The sequence below is a fragment of the Strongylocentrotus purpuratus genome, unplaced genomic scaffold (genome assembly GCF_000002235.5).
Source record: "Strongylocentrotus purpuratus isolate Spur 01 unplaced genomic scaffold, Spur_5.0 spur5_scaffold_1, whole genome shotgun sequence".
NCBI classification, from domain to species: Eukaryota; Metazoa; Echinodermata; class Echinoidea; order Camarodonta; family Strongylocentrotidae; genus Strongylocentrotus; species Strongylocentrotus purpuratus.
Window position 1 is genome coordinate 11,563,296 of NW_022145594.1, and position 18,760 is coordinate 11,582,055.

Below are 18,760 nucleotides of genomic sequence, written 5' to 3' on the forward strand. Positions count from 1 at the left end.
AACAACAACTTTTAATGAGAAAATATGAGCATGCAAAAAGACATTGTCTAAATCTTGATGTGATATGGTCTATGACAAGTCTTTACTCTCATTCATTTATACAAATTTGTAAAAGCCTCAGTTTTCATTACAACGTGTCAACAGATGAAAGCTGCGCACAACAAAGGTCATATGCATATTTGCTGACCTCTGTGTCGTATGGTACGGAATTGTGTAGCATACTCCATACTTTTTGTACATCATCAAAACTGCAGCAGTTTTCTGCATCGTATTTGAACAAGGCTTTTTAGAGAGTTGCCAATTTGATGTTTCCATCCTTCATTTATTTTCAGGTGCGAATGTAATCAGTACACCACCGTGGCGGAAATTTGTGATTCGAACTGCACGGCTAACATGCCGACGACCATGGCTTCTGTCGATGTCAATGGCGTCCTAAGTTTGAGCTCCACTGATGGATATGGTAACACTATAACCAAGGTAAGAATGAGGATAGCCTCTGTTCAGTGCCAGAAGGGTGTTAACTCTGTGTTGGAGGTATATGAGTTAATGCCCTTCTGGCTCCAAACAGAAAACACTGTTTGGGGGTAGAGGAGGGAAGGGGAATTAAGGCACAGTTATCTTCCATTCTGTCAAAAGATATGGGGTATGGATGTCACAATGAAAGTATAATAAATTGCCTTGTTTACCAGGGTAGCCATATCAGTGTTAATACCCGTTTCCTAGAGGGCGCTGCAATCATATTCACGCCATGGAAGATGATTAGATGTAGATGATTCAGAAATTATAAATGTGGGAGAATTTTAAAGTTGGTGGTGGTAGTGATGATTGTGACGAAGATGAAAGTGACGCCGATTTGCTGATGATGATAACAATTATGACTTACTGTAGATGGGGATGAAGATGATTCTGATGGTGGTCATCCTGATCACCATCACCATTATTATACTCACATGGTGATGATGATGAAGATCCTGATGGTCATGATAACGTGGTTAAAATGACAGTGATATGATTATGGTGATGATAATGGCCGGTGTAATGATATTAGTAGTGATTTCTGATGAAAGCGGCATGGGAATAATGATAAATCACCATCAGTAATCACACAAATACTGATAATGAATTCCACTCTCCAAACAGTCCTTGTCAGGAACCATCGGACCCAACGTTCATACAACGGGTCAGAAGAAAACTGAGATGTGTGAAACGTCTCCCACTGGTACCACCTGTGTTATTCCCAAAGATGTGACCGATGTCGATGCTTTTACATCAGAAGGTGAGTATTTAATTAGTACTTTATTTAGTTTTTGAATTAAATATAATACTTATCCAACTTTGGTATCCAGTTGAAGCTTTTAGCCAAGTATTTTACCCTAAAATTAAGACTTAAGCCAATTATTTTGGAGGCCTCGATTGGTGCACATATAATTCTCAATGGTGAGATGTGATCTGAATACGAATTAAGACATATTATTTAGTAAGTAAAATGCTAAGCGAAATACTTAGTTAATCCACATACTGAATTGAATATGGAACAAGGACTCAACCTTCTATCTAAGTAAATCATCGAAAAAATTCTGTAAATACGAGTTTGAGAAAGGTTATTTTTAGCACCTTACACTAGGAAAGTTTTCTGTTGGTACAACTGTTGATCAAGTGGGCTCTTATTAAAAGTAAACATGTAGTTTGGTATTCACATTTAGGATAATAATAATAATAATAATAATAATGGGTCCTTGCATAGTGCTCATGTCAGTCAGAATTGACCCTCCTGGCGCTCCCGATTATTACCCTGGCTTTAGCACGGCACTGTAGCATTTCAAGGAGAAAAAATTCCTACCAGGTACCCACTTAATACTTCACCTGGGTGGAGTGTGGCAAATGTAGAACGATAGAATTGACTGGACTGCAGTTTTGCATCATAATGTTCCTTAATTGCCTTTGTTCCCTGCAGATTCCACAGTGATTGTGACCACGCCGTTGTACACCACTTCTGACTCCTACACCACGATGAACTACTCCATTGGAGCCACCAACTCATCCCGACGTCGCCTCCTCTCCACCCAGTCAACCACCGGGGTGAGCGGTATCGAGAACCCGCTGGTGTGCCTTGAGCTTGAAGACCTCATTCTCTTCCGTGTCAACATCGACCACAATAACCGCTCCCTCAGCAACTACCCCGTCTACCAGAAGGACCACTTGTTCAACACCAACCCGACCTTCGACTACAGCGAGTTCCGCGACCTGCGCTTCTACATCCTCAACACTAACGTGTCCATCTCGTTCTTCGCCCATGTCTTCACCGAGCCGGGACGTTATGTGATTGGCGATGCGCAGGAGCCGAGCTGGGAGATCATAGTGGCCGTCCAGGAGCAGGATGTCTCCTGCGATTCCATCAGGATCGGACCGTCCAACCCGGCTAACCTGGTCCTGCAGGACGTCAGCAAGACCAACAACGTCAACGAGGAACCTGACTGGGGTCTCATAATCGGTGAGGCGGAATTTGAACCCATTGCCTATGGGAATGAAAGAATAATAATGATAATAGTGGGTTCTGGGGGATGTTTCATAAAGCTGTTCGTAAAGTTACGCATGACTTTACAAACGACTTGTATATGAAGTGCCAGAAAGGATGCCCAAAGTTTTTCCTGATGTTTTAACAAAGTGTGACTATATTTCCAATAACCTCAATTAAATTTTGGCAAACAAATACTTTGCATTAAGAATGTTTGTTATAATAAGAATGTTAATCTACATCCGCACAGTTCAACTTTAGTTGATGCAGTTAATAATGATTGAGCATCCCATTTGGCTGTTCATATTTAAGTCATTCATAAAGTCATGCATAACTTTACGAACAGCTTTATGAAACACCCCCCTGGTATAGTGCTCATGTCTGTCAGATTTGACACTCCTGGCGCTCCACAATTATTACCCTGGCTTTAGCATGGCGCTCTAGCATTTCAAGGAAACAATTCCTGCCAGGTACCCATAAGCCACACCTAGGTGGAGTGTGGCAAATGTAGATTAAGGTCTTTAAAGGACATCAGATGTCATTTAATAATCAATGGGTTAAGAAGGTAGAGTAAAGGGCTTTTGCTACCTCTTCTATAATTTCTATAATAGCATTAAAGACATTTAAATCAACCACCATTTTGAAGAAGAAAAAAGTTTGTGTGATTCTCTCTCGTAACCAAAATATTTATTTGGTTTATAGTTGTATCTCACTTATTTATATTTCCCAAACTTCTTTTACCATGAATATAACATTGCAAATGTCGTTTTAGAGGAAGATAGACTATCTGGCTTAACCAGGTGGATACTGAAGACAGGAAGGCTTGGACAAAATAAATGTCAGATTTAACACCTTGGGAAAAACGGGATGGTAAACAGTGATGATTGGGGACATACGTGTAATCTTTTGTTTGTTTATTGTTTGACAGGTATGCTTGCTTTCCTTGGTGCCTGTATCATCATGCTGGTGATCGCTGTCATCGTCTGGAGACCCATGGATGCCGGCATCTACCCGATGAAGGCCTGGAAACCCAAGTACCGCGCCCTAGGTGCCCCACCCAAGATCCCCACCTATCTCCAATACAAGGATCACGAACGGTCAGTGGATAAAGTTTGACTTATGTGGGAGAGTTAATCATTTGGTGTCAATGCAAACAATCTTTAGCTCCAAAATTTTAGCTGTTCAGATCCAGCCTTCCTTAGTAATATGACCCAACTTGACCTTTCTGACTCGATTGACAATAATCAGATTGTAGACATAAAGAAGTTATCCCCCCCCCCCACCCCCCTTCGAGAGAAGGTTTGAAGGCACTGATGTAGAACAGCTGAGAAAAGTTGAAAGTAAAGAGTTGTCTTGAGACCAAAGTTCATCTCTCAAACATACATCACCAATACAGATGAACTTGCATCGAATAGTAATGTTCCATTTCTCTTTTTTTTCATTACCGATCAATAGCTATTGGTCATAACATTTGTCCTACTATGCTAAGACGGCTCATTTTATATATATCATATAATGAACCCTTTGCCTGCTTTGGTACACTAGTGGAATGAATGCTGGAGTTCCCCATTCAACTTTTGGTACATGTACAATGTGTATATAACATCACATTTCAAACAATGTGGCAGTCTTAGTCTGAAGATTAAATCCGTAGCAAGTAAGGAGTGAGCTTTTTGCCCACAGGGACCAGAAATCCCTGCATTTAGACTTTGGGAGATTCAAAAGTCGGTTAGGTATGAAGAGATGGTCCTGATTTCAGGTTGAACTGTTGCCATCGGCGCAGCAATTGCAGCATCCAAGACTGACCTCTAACGTTTTCTCTTGTCTTGCCTCACACAGGGAGGAGCTGATTGCAGGTACCACTGTAGCCAGCACCTCGGCTGTTGCTGTGTCAGGGATGGCCTCAGGCAATCCCACACTCCTAGAGGACTTCAATGTGCGGACACTGTATGACAAACTGGAAGATCAGACGCTCTATCTCTCACAGCAGCTGGCAAAGCAGCAGGAAGATCTTCAAGGCTTCTATGAACGCATGTCCAAACAGACAGATGGACTGAAGGTACGATCTTTCTAACCTCTATGATGCTCTTTTCAGATATGTCTATGGATCTGTTCATGAATCTTTACTTATCAGTTCATCTTTTTGCTATTATAAACTTCTGTGATGGTAATACATATTTTTGTCTTGAGATCATACATTTAAATTTTAGTCTCAAACACAATTTCTTTCATCGGTTCGTATTGTCACATACATAAGAGAATTGCATAGTGAGTGATAGATTGAATAAGCCAGTTCATGGTTGCAGTCTGAGCATGAGCAGATAAAGTTCATTGCAGAACAAATTGTGAAATACATGAAGACGAAATACTGGATGTGTGCTCACGAAAGTTATGTATTCATTATTCATTAATGCACAAGCAGTGCACTCCATGATACACAGGTGGAAGGGGAAACAAAGGCTATTTATGTAGCACCTCCTTCACTGTAGGAGTGATTATTTCAAAATGTACAAAGTGGGACCTCTTCATGTATTGAAGATCTGTGGATATTTGGGGTCATTGCAGACATGTGCTAACTGTGAACTGGTCTATTAGTAGAACAGAATATCATACTGAGCCTAAGTATCTATTGTCGGGACTTGTATGCACTCCTTTCAATCTTTCTGAATTTTTTTGTCTAAACCTATGTAGGATCTCCTGGTCAACTTGGATGTCAACAAGCTGGAACGTCTCTCCGGCCACAGACGAGGGCGCCGTGGTAGTGGGTCAAGCAGTGACAGCAGCAACAATGGCCAAGATATACGTGTCATGAATTTCTCTTCCAGCCGCACCTATAATTTCTCAGGTAAGAATCTGCCTGTATATTATCTTTTTGGAGGGGAAATCCCAGCTAAAGCATCAATGACCTTTAGCAAGGCATTAATCAACACGTACATGTACATGTACCTCTCTTGTGTGTTGCAATCAGACATGATTATTTTTGTCTGGGGACCTTCCTTTAACGTCACCATCCAAAAGACTTGACTTGGTTTTGAATTTGGGGTTCGTCTGAGCCAGTTTGTAGGTGAAGACAGAGAGCTGACCAAATAAACTTACCAACTCATATCAGATTTAGATTCAAATTTTATTGTCCATGTTAATTAAACACAGAAATTTGGTCTCCACTGGCAGGAGATAACAATGAATAACATGAGAATACATACATGTGCACAAAACAAAAACATTAATGTCAAAAAATATTACTTTCTCATTTTCTAATTTTGTTTCCATTGCAGGATCCAACAGGAGGGAACAGGAGCTGATGGAGGCTCTGCAGCTCCTGCTGGAGAAGCTCAACACCGGCAAGATCCCCCTGAGCCAGGAGATGCTCCAGCAGGCAGGTCTGGCTCCAGGTGGATCCATCTCTGGAGGAGGCGTGGTGTCCGGGAAGGGAGCCGCCGTGGACAAGCTCCTGGCCAAGCAGAAGGCGGAGCGCATGCACCTGGACAAGGAGCTGAGGGAGGAGGCGGAGAACGAGATGGAGAAGCTCCTAGCAGACCATGTAATTATTTAAAGCACATTCATTGTAATTGGGCAGTAATATGCTTACTGTAAGCACCTTCATTGTTTATTCTTGTTAATTTGAACATTGTAGGCATATTCAGTGTTAGGTAAGATGTCATGACCAGTTTTTACCTGATATTTGACCATCAGTATAAAATATATTTTCTATTCACAGGAGCTGTTTGTAGATATTTTTTCTCACATCCATTTTAAAAAAATATTATAATACTATATTATACTGTATTACTGTTTTGGTAGCAGCACCAATAAAGACTTTGGCTTTCCTAGCTGTCTCCACATTCATATACATTTTTGTTGTTGTATTCTATTGTAAATGTTTCTCTTTAACTTGTGTGCTATGATGTTTTTATGATGAATAAAATAAAAATCAATTCAACAAATCAATTCAACTCCAGGATGAAAAGCGTGCCTTGCTGAGCAGGCAGATGTCCGAGAACCTCCAAGCCAAGCTGGAGCAGGCGACCTCCCAGGAGGAAATTGAAAAGATCATGGCCGAGCATGAGAAGAAGCTGGCCGATTCCCTTGACCAGTTGGACAAACAGAAGGCCAAGCAGATGCAAGACTTGACCAGGAGGCTGGCCAACCGACGACGGGACAGAGAGGGTGCCCTCAAAAGGCAACACAAGGCAGAGGTAAAAGCACAAATTCGTATTACACTTTACAGCTCTGTATCTCATATTAAACACGGGCCTTGGTGAGGTACATGCGTGGCCTTTGTTGGGTCGATTGCCATTCGTTGACACATAAGAAAAATGTGGGTTTTGGGGTGTCTTATCTGAACGAGTCTTTATCAAGGGTCTTGCAGTTTGATATGGAGTAAGAATAATACAGTCAATGATCATCATCAATATCGGTAAACGTCAAAGAAATCAATCTCATGCTCTTTTGCAGGCCGAGCAGCTCGGCATAAAGCTGGAAGACGTCGGCGAGACGGATCCAGAGGGAGTCCTCCAGGACCAGGGCCTGGACCTGGACCTTCTGATGGCCGAGGAGAACGCTAGCAGGACCAAGGACCAGACTAACATCACAAAGAACCTAGCCAAGGAACAACAGAAGATGATGTCAGAGAACATGAACACTACCTTGGTATGATTTTGGAACTCCTTCTTTTTATTTTAATTTAATTTTTTGTTGTTGCTCACAGCAGCACCATAATGCAGAGATGATGTAAACATTTGCTTAATCAGGGTATCAATCGATTCAATTTGTATTTTTTCAACAGGGTGTAAAATGTAATTGGAGAAAAGTAGTATAGAATACACTGTACATATGAATTAATACCAACATGTATACAAGGAAGCATTGAAAAGAATGAGTTCATTTATCAAGTGATGCTAAGAAATATTGCAGGAGGGGTAGTTGAAGATACAAAATGATGTTATCTTAGGCTCCCTTTGTAGCAAAGATTGATTTATTTATAACATTGTAAGAAGATATCCAAAATAAGATACTTTATGAGTATTAAATGTCAAAATATGATATGAACAGGGACACAAAGCTTTCACATTTTTTAATTTGATATTACAGACAAGCCTTGAAGAAACAGGTATCCTCTCAGAGTCTGATGTGAGCGACCTTAAGGTAGAACTGGAGAGCTTGGAAGACGGACTCAAGAGAAAGCTAGAGAAGAGGAAGTCAGACCTCAACAGGAACATGAAGAACAAGATGGCTGAAAAGAGGAGGAGAAAGACAAAGAAACTTCAGACGCAGCACGATAAGGAACTTGAGAAAGTGAGTTTGGTCTGATGATGATGGTGATGGTGATGATGATAATTATGATGATGATGATTGTGGTTTTTGGTGCTAGTGGTAATGATGGTGTTGATAGTAGTAGTGATGATGGTGGTGGTGGTGATGATGATGATGATGATGAAGATGATAATCATAATGAAGATGATAATCGTAATGAAGATGATTGTGATGATGATGATGATGATCATTGTGGGGATAATGAAGATGCCATTGTGATGATGATCATTGTGATGATGTTAATAATTCTAGTTATGCCGTTTTGCAAATTTGATGTTAATGCTATTATTTGTATTAAAGGTAATATAAACATGTACATCTGCATAATGTCTATAAGAACATTACAATGATGATCAAAACAACCAATGGAAGAAATCCCAAGCATTTATTAACAAAATGTAACTATGGCAATCTTTTTTTCTCTCGCAGTGTAACTCCAGCGAGGAGGCTGAGGAGGTGGGGAAGAGACATCAGAAGAGACTGGAGACCATGGAGAAATGGCTTGACAGCGAAGAGAATCAACTAGCTCAGTCAATTGAGAAGGAGATCGGAAATCGATTGGCCAAGGAACTTCAAGAGGGACATAAGGAGATCCTTGACAAGGTTAGTAGAAAAAGTGAAGGAGTGCGGAGGAAGAGAGAGGGAGGAGGAAAGAAGAAGTAGGAGAAGAGAAGGGTTATCAATTGGCCGAGGAACTTCAAAAGACGAAATGAGATACTTTATATATGGTTAAAGCAGGAAAATAAAGGAGGGAGGAGACACGTGGCCACAGCTTCAAACTATCGAAAGTTGGAGCCTTCACTTCTATCCGAATGGGATCGTTTTCACAGCGAGTTGTCAATTTATGGAGCTAAATATGACATGTACAACCCTAAAGAAATGTTTCCTTGCTATTGCATTGTCTGAAGCTCCGACGTAGGCGCAATCCCCAGTACATACAGACATTAATCCTGCTGCAGAGGGGCATATAAGTAATTAGAATTGAAGCCCAACATCAAGGTAAATCAAGGTAAATGATGATAATTATACAATGAAAAAGAATGATAGAAGGTGTAGAGTACATGTAGAGTGTGAAAGAGGGGGAAGAGAGAGATTGAGAGAGGGGGGGAAGAGAGAGAGAGAGAGAGAGAGAGGAAGAGATACAGTTACAGAAAAAAGATGGAAATTAAACAGGAAGGTAAGAGGTAGAGTGTGAGAAGAAGACGGAAAGGCAGGGTAGAACAGGGGAGAAAGGGAGAGAGATGAGAATCGCTCCAGTGCTCACGAGATTGTATCGATTCTTGTCTACCACAGCTTGCTGGCTCTCACGGTGTCGACCAAGTCACCCAGCAGCGTCTCCTAGATCAGCTTCGTCGCAACAATGAGGACATCTCCTACGAACTTGGGGTCCAGCGCGAGCAGCAGTCCTCCAACTTCGATGCCAAGATCGCGGCCCGTAGAGGGCGCCGTAAGCAGGACATGCACCGCCTCGCCGAGGAGGAGGCCGCTCAACGCATCCTGAAGGAGCAGGAGAAGGCGGTCGGGAAGAAGGACGATCGGGGCGGATTCAGCATCATGGGCGTGGCGGAAGACACACCCATCAACATGGCAGAGCTCTCCATGGAAGAGCAGGTGAGGGTTTGATCTTATACTGCTTACCGTAATTGATATTAATCAGGCCACACGTTTTGTACAGTACATTAACTTTTTATTAAGGATGCTCTGTATCGAGTCACATAAAATGCATGTGAGACTATGTTTTAAAACTGCTAAATTGTAGCTCATTGACAGTGCCTTGAGCACCCTCTGGGTGGATATGTTGCGCATTATAAAAGTCTTTATTATTATTATTAAAATCAAGTAGTGTGCATTTCTGTGTGTGTCTGTTTGTTTTTTGTCTTTTGTCTGCTTTTTGTCTTTATGATAGATCCATCAGGTTCATAGAAACCATGCAAAGAAAATATAATATATTATTCATCATAAAGCATACTGATAATCCAAGTAGGAAATATGACTTTGTTTTAAGACAGTTCGTCCATCTCATTCTTTCTTCTAGGCTGTGGTCAGGGAGCACCAACGCGTCCAAGAGGAGATGAAGGAGCGCCACGAGCAGGAGAAGGAGGACCTCCAGAAGAACCTTGGTGAGGGAGCCAAGACCAAGGAAGCCGAAGAGGTCAAGAAGCTGGAGCGGGAGAAGTCCAAGGTCCTGTCGGAGACCCGGAACAAGCACGCCGCGGAGCTGGCCGCCCGTCAGGACCTCTCCGAAGAGGAGATGAAGCTGTTGCTCCAGACGCATGCCCGAGAGCTGGAAGACATCGAGGATCGCATGGAGAGCGAGAGGACCAGACAGCAGCTGGCGGTGCGGGACAGGCTGGCAGCGCGCAAGAAGAGACTCCTGGAGGACCAGAGGCGGAAGCAGGAGCTGGATCTTGCCAAGGAGGCGATCGAGCAGAAGAAGGAGCTGAGGGATGTCCACGGGAAGGTGGTGAAGGAAGCAGAGAGGAAGGAGATGGTGGAAGAGATACAGAAAGTTGGAGGACAGAACACGGACAAAGTCATCAAAGAGGTAGGTGGATAGGGATGAGGATGATAAATGGAAAGTAAGAAAGGAAGAGAGGAGGAGTAGAGGGGATTGGGAGGGAAGAGGAGAGTTAGGAGGTGGAGAGGAAAAGGATGTTGCAAGAGATACAAACGGCTGGAGGACAGAGCTTTAAAAAACCAAAAGAATTGAAAATGATTGAAGAAAGCAGATAGGTTGCATATTATATGTTATTATATGTTAAAACTAAATGGATAGTGGTTCAGACGAAAGGAGGAATGAAACAAAGAGAAAAAGTAGAGCAGATTTTTGATGTTGTGAAATAGATTTAGCATTGTCAGTTTTTCTCAAAACATTAAGAATGATGTAAGCATGGTTCATTTTTACATTCACTGGTGGTTAACGTGAATTTTATTAAAAATTCATCTCACTTAACCATAGGTTCTTGCCAAACGCCAAGCCCAGGAAGCCAGGGGCCTCGATGCCCAATTTGCTGCTGAACGTCGCATCGCCGTCGAGGGTGCTCTCGACAAGCTCCACGACAAGTACAACGCCAAACGCGACTCCATGCTCCAGAGGCACGAGAAGGAACTTGCAGATCTGGCCAAGGAAGACCTGACGTCGGACCAACGGCAGCAACGCAAGGCTGCACTCCTCAACAAGCAGCAGATTGAGCTGAACAAGCTGGAGCGGGAGCTGGCGGACGAGAAGAAGGGCATTGAGAAGGGCGCCCTCAGCGACTGGGAGCTCCGATACGCCCGAGCCAAGCTCCAGATGAAGGAGAGACACTATCAGGTACACACGATGAGAATGAAATTCAGGAATTTTATATCTGTTATGGAAAATTATACTTTTGTCTTCTTCATTTTTCATGTATTTCTTACATGAAGTTGGTACATTAAATTTTGGGAAAGACATAATATTCAACTCGATGAGAATCATGCAAACTTTATTATACATTATGAAAATGTTCAAGACTATAAATCTAGATTGCTATTTTATAGATAACAGAAAAGTAATGACCCATGCTATTTAATAATTTATTTAGTTATTCATTTATCCATTTATTCATTCTTCCATTCTTTCATTTATTCATTTATTCCTTCATGTAGAATTTTTATTTATTTAATTATTCATTCATTTCCTAATTTTATTTTTGTCAATAGGAGTATGCGGATGCCTTGAAAGAGTTAAGCTCAGACCAAGACGCTAACCATGTGGTTAATGCCGAACAGGCCGCCAAGGCAGCTCAAGAGATTGAAGAAGTCAGGCAGAAGCTAGAATCTGAGAGGATGGCCAACGAGGAGAGGATCAGGAAAGAAAGAGAAGGTAAGAAGACAGGTGCAGTGGGTGAGAAGATTATGGTGGTGGTGGTGGTGGTGTTGATGGTGATGACGGTGATGTTGGTGGTGATGACGGAGATGTTGGTGATGGTGGCGGCGATGATGATGATGATGATGGTGATGATGAAGATTTTGATGATGATTGTGATGATGATAATGATGAAGATGATGTTAATGATAGTGATGATGATGATGTTGTTGATGGTGATGTTGATGACGTTGATGTTGGTGATGGTGGCGGTAATGATGATTTTGATGATGATAATGACAATGGTGGTGGTGTTCGTAATGATGATGATGCAAATGATGTTGATGGTGGTGATGATGATGATGATAATTAAATGTGGAGGAGCAGAATTATATAGGTATTTGTATAAAGTTAGTAAGAGTTAAAAAATAATATGAAAACAATGACAATGTTTGAATGAATTTAGAATTAACCATGATCGAAATCATTAATATTTTCTCTTGATTCCCTATTAAAAATCCTGTCTCCAAACATTCTTTCATCTCCAGACTTTGAGGAGAACGAGAAGAAGAAGATGGCGCGTGAATTGGAAGAATACGAAAGCAAACTAACTGATGAAGAGAAGAAAGATAGAGAGAAGAACGAGAAGAGAATCAATGGTCTCAACAAGAGAAAAGATCAACTCATCAAAGATAAGAAGAAGAAACAAGAGGTGGGTTTCCTTCTCTATGAAATAAAAACAAGTATACTCTGTCAGTATATACATGTACATCAAAATTACATCTGTTCCGCGATATGAACTTTGGTGTTTCCACCAAGTCTAGTGTCAGCGAATTATGACCTTCTGCACATGGAAACTGATGACCCACTCCCTGTAAACTACATGTATCACTTACGTGCTCCTTTGTTCTTGTTTGCAGGAGAAACTGTCGGCCATGAAGGATCAAGGAGCAAGCCAGGAGGAGCAAGAGAAGATCATTGCCGAGTTTGAAAGAGATCTTCAGAAGGTCCAAAACCAGATGGATGCTGATAGACTGAGGATGCAGAGTGAACTAGAGGTATGTATCACTAGAAAGATAGACAAATTAATAGATGGATGGATGGATGGATTGATAATTGCCGAGTTTGATAGAGATGTTCAAAAGGTCCAAAATCAGATGGATGCTGAGGATGGATAGAAGAATTGATAACAATGAAATATCTGATTAATGCATTGAAATGGATCAATGAAAAGATTAATTTATAGAATTAATGTTCATCAATGCTCTAAATTCATGATTTAATTCTTCGACCCACAGGAGAGAATCCGAAAGCGGAAGGAGGAGAGACGAAAGGCCAAGGTAGAACAGGTGCAGGGCCAGGTGGAGGAGAACATCAAGGAGAAAGAGGAGGAGCTCAAGTCAGAGGAAGAGAGGATGAAGGCGGAAGAGGTAAGAAGAGAGAATGAAAGAAAGGGAGAGAGAAAGAGAGTGAGCGGGAGAAAGAGAGAGAGATAGAGTGAGCGAGCGATGGGGGTTACGTAAGATACAAGGAAATAAAAGAGGGAGAGAAATAGAGATAAAGAATTATAGAGGAGAGAAAGAATAAGAGAGAAAAAATTGTAAAAAATGGATGAGCGAGGGAGAGGGTAAGAATGAGAGAAAGTAAGAGATGAAGAGTGGGAGTAGTAAAGGAGAGACTAGTATACATTTATTATGTAAAGCAATACAGAAAAAGTGGCTGATATTGAATAAGTTAGACAAGGGATTCATTTTATGGAAGGATGGAAAGATTTATGGAAAGAGTTATGGAAAGAGATATCATACATGAGAGACACCAAAGAGAGCCAGGATGCAAACGCAGAGTTCTATTTTACATTTTCACTCCATGATATCCTCTTAAACAGGTAATCCTGCTGCGTAACAGTGTAGAATCAGACCACCTCCTTTCGGATGCTCCCGCCCAACAAGAACAAGCCTTCCCGACGGACTACACCATGGCTGCTGCCCTCAGTGATGCAGACTTGGCCAACCTTCTCATGTCATCACCGCTCTACCGCAAGCTGGGCGAGATCAAGCGTACCATGGAGGATGGTACGCTGCCTCAGCGCAAGCGTGGAGAAGGTATGTGTAGTCCCACTAACCGTGATTGGTGTCTTCAGTCCCGTAAAATGATTTTCATGTTAGATATTATTTATGAATGCATTAGCTAGGCCAGTAGGGGTGTGCTTCCTTATTTCCTCAGTCATATCAATAAGACCACCGCCAGACCGACTACAGACCTCATAAATAATAACATTAGCACCAATGGCAGAAATTCAAGCAATTTAGGGTCAGTCTTGACTTGAGTTTGTATGGCGGTGTGACTGGGGCATAAAACTGAAATTCATCTCCCAGTACTAACTTTATTTCTAATTTCTTGAATGAATGTTGTACAGTATTAAGCCCTGATATGAAAGTTCTTGTATCACATCCAAAAGGAAAATTTACCTAGTCGTTTTGGCGGTTACTGCGTCGTATCTGCCAATTTGCTTCTGAGGAAGATGTCTGAACCTTAGACGTAGAAACTGTTAAAGATAGATCTTCCTTTTGGATGTGATACTAGAACTTTCTAATCAACTGAAACTCTTTTATTCAAACCCCATTATGTGATGTCCTAGACAATATTGACTATTGGTGATATTCAAATGACTACCAACCTTGCTTTGTCTCACAGAAATCTTCACAGACAAGAACGACACCGAATGGACAAACGACCAGGAGCTCGTGCCGATCGACCTCAACAAGCTCTCACCCCGCAGCTTCGTGGCTTACCGCTTTGGATGCTTCGTGGTGCGTCTCGTCGCTGTCCACTGCGGCCACAAGCCCGTCTCGCTGCTCATCGCGGAGAAGATCCCCGTCAACGAGAAGCTTGTGAGGAACGCTTACCGGAACTCGTTCCACTACGATGACCTGAACCATATCCTGTACGTGAGGGAGGAGAGGCTTGGTAGCGTCGGAGAGTTCATGCTCGTTATCATCCATGCTCTTGCTCACATCAAAGCAGGTCAGTTATAATAAGAATTAATAATAATTACATTTAAAGGGTGCTTTATACAGGTGTTTCTTAGCGCACAGGTGGTGCTGTCTAACTTAGTATAAGTATTTAACATGTTCAATAGCTTAAAAGCAACAAAATAATGACAAATATGACATAATTTGTTGCATATTGGCATTGCATGATTGTTCTTAGCATAGTACTAGATTATAATGTATAAAAGAATGATGTACATTTATGTCTACTGCAATAGGTATATAGTTTTACTAGTTTTCAATGTGTAGTTTTAATTCATTCATTCAGATGCCCATTTCATTTCTTACTTTTTAACTTTCTTCATATTTGCTAGTAGATCTAGTAGATTTTTAAAACATGTATATCCAATATTATCATCATCACGTTTTATATATCAATTTCTGTTAATTGTGTTAAAAATGTAAATGCTCAAAATCTAAATGTTACGAGAAAAGGGAATGAAATGCTTTGCCAATTCTCTCTTCTTCTTTTTCCCACTCATCCATGTATGTAAATTTGATTTGTTTTATTTTATATAATTTCATTTTATGGATGATGTGCAATATATTAAAGTTTCCATTATTATTATTGTTAATTTATTCCTTGAACTTATTTTTGATTGTTTTCCATATTGATGTATTTTTTATTTATATTTGAACTTTGTAATCTTTGTTTGTATCAGTCTCCTGACTGTTTTAACATGGAATTTTTACTCAATAAACCGAAATGAATGAATGAATGAACATGTAGCAGGAATGCCAGTTTTCAGGCAATAGCATGATTTCAGGCCCTGGTGAGTTATTTTCAGACCATAGTTTAGGCTTTTTTGTGTACAAAATGGCTCATTCTAGGTGATTTCCAAGCCCTTTGATCAATTCTAACTGGCATCCCTGATGTTGATTGTCAGACTCAATTGTACAATGTGATGTAATCGTTACTCTTCTTTGTTATCCTCAGGTGATATGCGAGACGACACCAACGTCGACTTCCTCCGCGAGTTCCACCTTGCGCTATCCGTCGTTTGCAACGATCTCTTCTTCGCCCGCTACCGCAGCAAGAACTCACCGCGGGACACCACCTCTGACCGGGACGGCGAGGGTATCAGCACCCTGGAGGAGCCGCCACTCGACCCCGCCCAGTCCAAGGCCCTCATCGATGCCATGTTTGGTGGAGAGCAGCTGGAGACAGAGAAGGAGGACTCGTTGGAGAGGCTCATGGACGTCAAGCTCCTGCATGGTAGCGATGAGGATGGGGTTCACTTCAACAAGGAGCTCCTCTCAGAGAGGTGAAATATTTGTCTTTATATACCACATGTCTAGATTCTAGGCCTCTGATTGGTCAAATTTGCGGGCATGAAATTCACTACGGACTGCCGGGCGGTATGGTGAAAAATATTGACCGGGCATAGTGTTATGTCTTTGTATGTGTGCTCGTAGCTATGGTAATTTAGATACGTGGGCGCGCGGCCGGCACCATATCATACATGTATAGCACACCGAAAACAAAATTTAGAAAGAGCGATCTATGAGAATTACTTTACGGTACCGTATTTCATCAGTTTTTGAAATTAATTTTTGAGCTAACAAAGGTTGCGCTATGTAAACAAATGTTGACTGCTTCTTTTTTGCATCACAGGAAAAAAACTATGGCCCTCAGTGATCTCACAACTGCGCTATCCCCCTCGACTGTCGTTTCGGGACAAAGAACAGTAGCAAGCCCTCCTCGGGCTATAAGTGTTTACCGTGCCCCTCAAAGCAGTCAACATTTGTATACTACATTGTATTTTTACCTTGTCAGTATTGATGACATATACATCAATATCAAATTACTCATTATGCTACTTCAATCTATTGTGTGTTATTTTACAAATTAGAATGGGAACTCCTCACTTAGTATTTGAAGAAATTGTATTCACTATTGGAAATTTTCTTTTTATTACAGGATGAGCTCGTTCAGTAACTTTAGTCTGAACGACAAGATGAGGAACTTCCTTGGAGCAGTAGAAGATAAGATGGCGTTGTCAAGGCAACATGGGAGCAGTGATGATGTTGACAAACGTCTGGCAAAGCTGACTGGAAAGCCAGCAACATCCAAGACTCATCCAGCTGTAAGTTATAAATGCTCTCTTTCTTACAGTGTTTCTGTCCTGTCTTTTCTTTGCCTTCATCTCTTTCTGCTTTTTAATTTTTCATCCTTCAGTCTCTCCGTGTCTCTTTCTTCACAGACCTATTTGTATGTTTGATGTTGTCTTAATATATTTGTATTTCTCCTCTCTCCCTCTTTCTCTCTCTCTTTCTATCTCTGTCAATGCTTTATTTTCCCTCTCTTTACCTCTCTCCATACTAACCATGTCATTGCTATCTTTTATTTCATGCTTCCTTATCCTCCCCATACTTCTTCCCTCTCCCTCTCTTCTTCTCTTTCGCCCTCTCCTATTTCTCTCTTCTCTCTTTATCTATCAGTCTTTCTATTTTTCTTGCTGTCTATCATTATATCTGTATTCTAACACCCCTTGGATCTTTTAAGCTTCTATTCCCTTATGTTTTCAAGTTCCAATGTTATGTATTGTCCAGGCAGCTTTACAATGAAAGTACATAATATATTTGAGTTCTTGGTCTGCTGTAGTTGCTTTGTCATACATATACAGTCAAATCTGTCTATTAAGGCCAGACAAAAAGGGGCCACTAAGGTGACCTTTCTAGTCAGGTTCTCCAACACACATTTCTCTCTTTGATGGAGACAAAATGCATGGCCACTATAGACAGGTGACCTTTATAGAGAGGTGTCCACTAAAGACAGGTTTGCCTCCTATGCCCTTTGCCTTGTCACAACCAAATAAATCATCAACTACTTAAACCATTTCTTTTTCAGATGAAGGGCATGAAAGGCGCCATTGACCAGCTCCCCGATGAGCTGAGTGGTACCGCACTCTGGCAGAGTGTGTCCCAGGGAGCTACGGCCAAGGAGCGTTCCGGCGGTCGCATCATGCTGGCTGCTAGCAAAGCCCAGGATAAGAACCTACAGAAACAATTCCTTATGGTAAGTTAAGATTTGGTTCAGAGTCTGCACTAGTTTGGCCAGGGGGATTAGAACTCCCTGCAAGGTCACTGACAGGTGGTTATCTCATCAAACAGTTCTAAATTAACATAAGAAAAAGGGGATCATGGGGGACCAACAGGCACCAATTAGGCATTGTTTGCTATAAAGAGGGCGCAAGTAGCTATAAGTGGTGTCGAAGAGATATTGTGGATACAGTCAAAACCCTTCAAACTTTCAAAGCCATACTCAAGACACACCTAAAGCTTGCTTGTTACAATTCAGTTTCCTTTCTTAATCTTTAATTCATTGACTTCATGCATTTATATTGATTACACTTTATAATATTATGATAATGTTTATCCTAATCGTTTAGAGAAAACAACCTGGTGACTGAGAAATCCAAGTTAAAACTTGTGCATATCACTCTCTTAGGCATAATCCTTACATTTAAATCCTGTTTGCACTAGTTTGGCCAACAGGGATTAGACCTTCCTACCTGGTTGGTCAGGGGTCACTGACAGGTGATTATCTCATCAAATCAGCTCTCAACTAACATAAGAAAAAGGGGATCATGGGGGACCAAAGGGTACCGCATAGGCATTGTTTAATATATATATATATATATATATATGTTATATATATATATATATATATAAGGCGCAAGTAGCTACAAGTAGTGCGGTCCCGCTTTAAAACTATTTCCTTCACAATTATCTTTTCTCCTACACCTTCAGGACGAAGTCAACTCACTGACGGAGAAACTTGATAAGCTCAATACCACCTTCGCAGAGCTCAGCACCAAATACGTCAAGACGCAGGGCACGATCAGCGCCATCTATGAAGAACTACACTCTCAGAAGACACTTGCAGAGGAAGAGAAGGAGAAGCCTGAGGAGAAGGTAAGTAAATTAAGATTTAAATTATGCAGCATCCTTAGCCTCAGAAATTCAGCATTTTTTAAAAATGTTGTGTCGTGACATTTAAAGTTAACAAATAGTGGTGGAGAGGTGTTGTGGTCTAATGGACAAGTCACT

The 18,760-nt window shown here is 41.2% G+C and overlaps 1 protein-coding gene across 1 annotated transcript in view; it reads left to right on the top strand.

Annotated features, from left to right (window-relative positions):
* LOC578280 overlaps positions 1 to 18,760 on the top strand; it is a 47,070-nt gene that overhangs the window by 25,853 nt on the left and 2,457 nt on the right. Inside the window, exons 30-53 of the mRNA XM_030977685.1 lie at positions 333 to 477; positions 1,141 to 1,276; positions 1,955 to 2,491; positions 3,444 to 3,612; positions 4,355 to 4,574; positions 5,207 to 5,360; positions 5,791 to 6,056; positions 6,475 to 6,711; positions 6,971 to 7,165; positions 7,607 to 7,810; positions 8,258 to 8,431; positions 9,122 to 9,439; positions 9,864 to 10,373; positions 10,788 to 11,141; positions 11,513 to 11,675; positions 12,206 to 12,369; positions 12,578 to 12,715; positions 12,956 to 13,087; positions 13,543 to 13,759; positions 14,352 to 14,681; positions 15,645 to 15,972; positions 16,629 to 16,794; positions 17,559 to 17,726; positions 18,461 to 18,625. Coding sequence (XP_030833545.1) covers positions 333 to 477; positions 1,141 to 1,276; positions 1,955 to 2,491; positions 3,444 to 3,612; positions 4,355 to 4,574; positions 5,207 to 5,360; positions 5,791 to 6,056; positions 6,475 to 6,711; positions 6,971 to 7,165; positions 7,607 to 7,810; positions 8,258 to 8,431; positions 9,122 to 9,439; positions 9,864 to 10,373; positions 10,788 to 11,141; positions 11,513 to 11,675; positions 12,206 to 12,369; positions 12,578 to 12,715; positions 12,956 to 13,087; positions 13,543 to 13,759; positions 14,352 to 14,681; positions 15,645 to 15,972; positions 16,629 to 16,794; positions 17,559 to 17,726; positions 18,461 to 18,625 — 5,590 coding nt within the window. The remainder of the gene's footprint in view (positions 1 to 332; positions 478 to 1,140; positions 1,277 to 1,954; positions 2,492 to 3,443; positions 3,613 to 4,354; positions 4,575 to 5,206; positions 5,361 to 5,790; positions 6,057 to 6,474; positions 6,712 to 6,970; positions 7,166 to 7,606; positions 7,811 to 8,257; positions 8,432 to 9,121; positions 9,440 to 9,863; positions 10,374 to 10,787; positions 11,142 to 11,512; positions 11,676 to 12,205; positions 12,370 to 12,577; positions 12,716 to 12,955; positions 13,088 to 13,542; positions 13,760 to 14,351; positions 14,682 to 15,644; positions 15,973 to 16,628; positions 16,795 to 17,558; positions 17,727 to 18,460; positions 18,626 to 18,760) is intronic.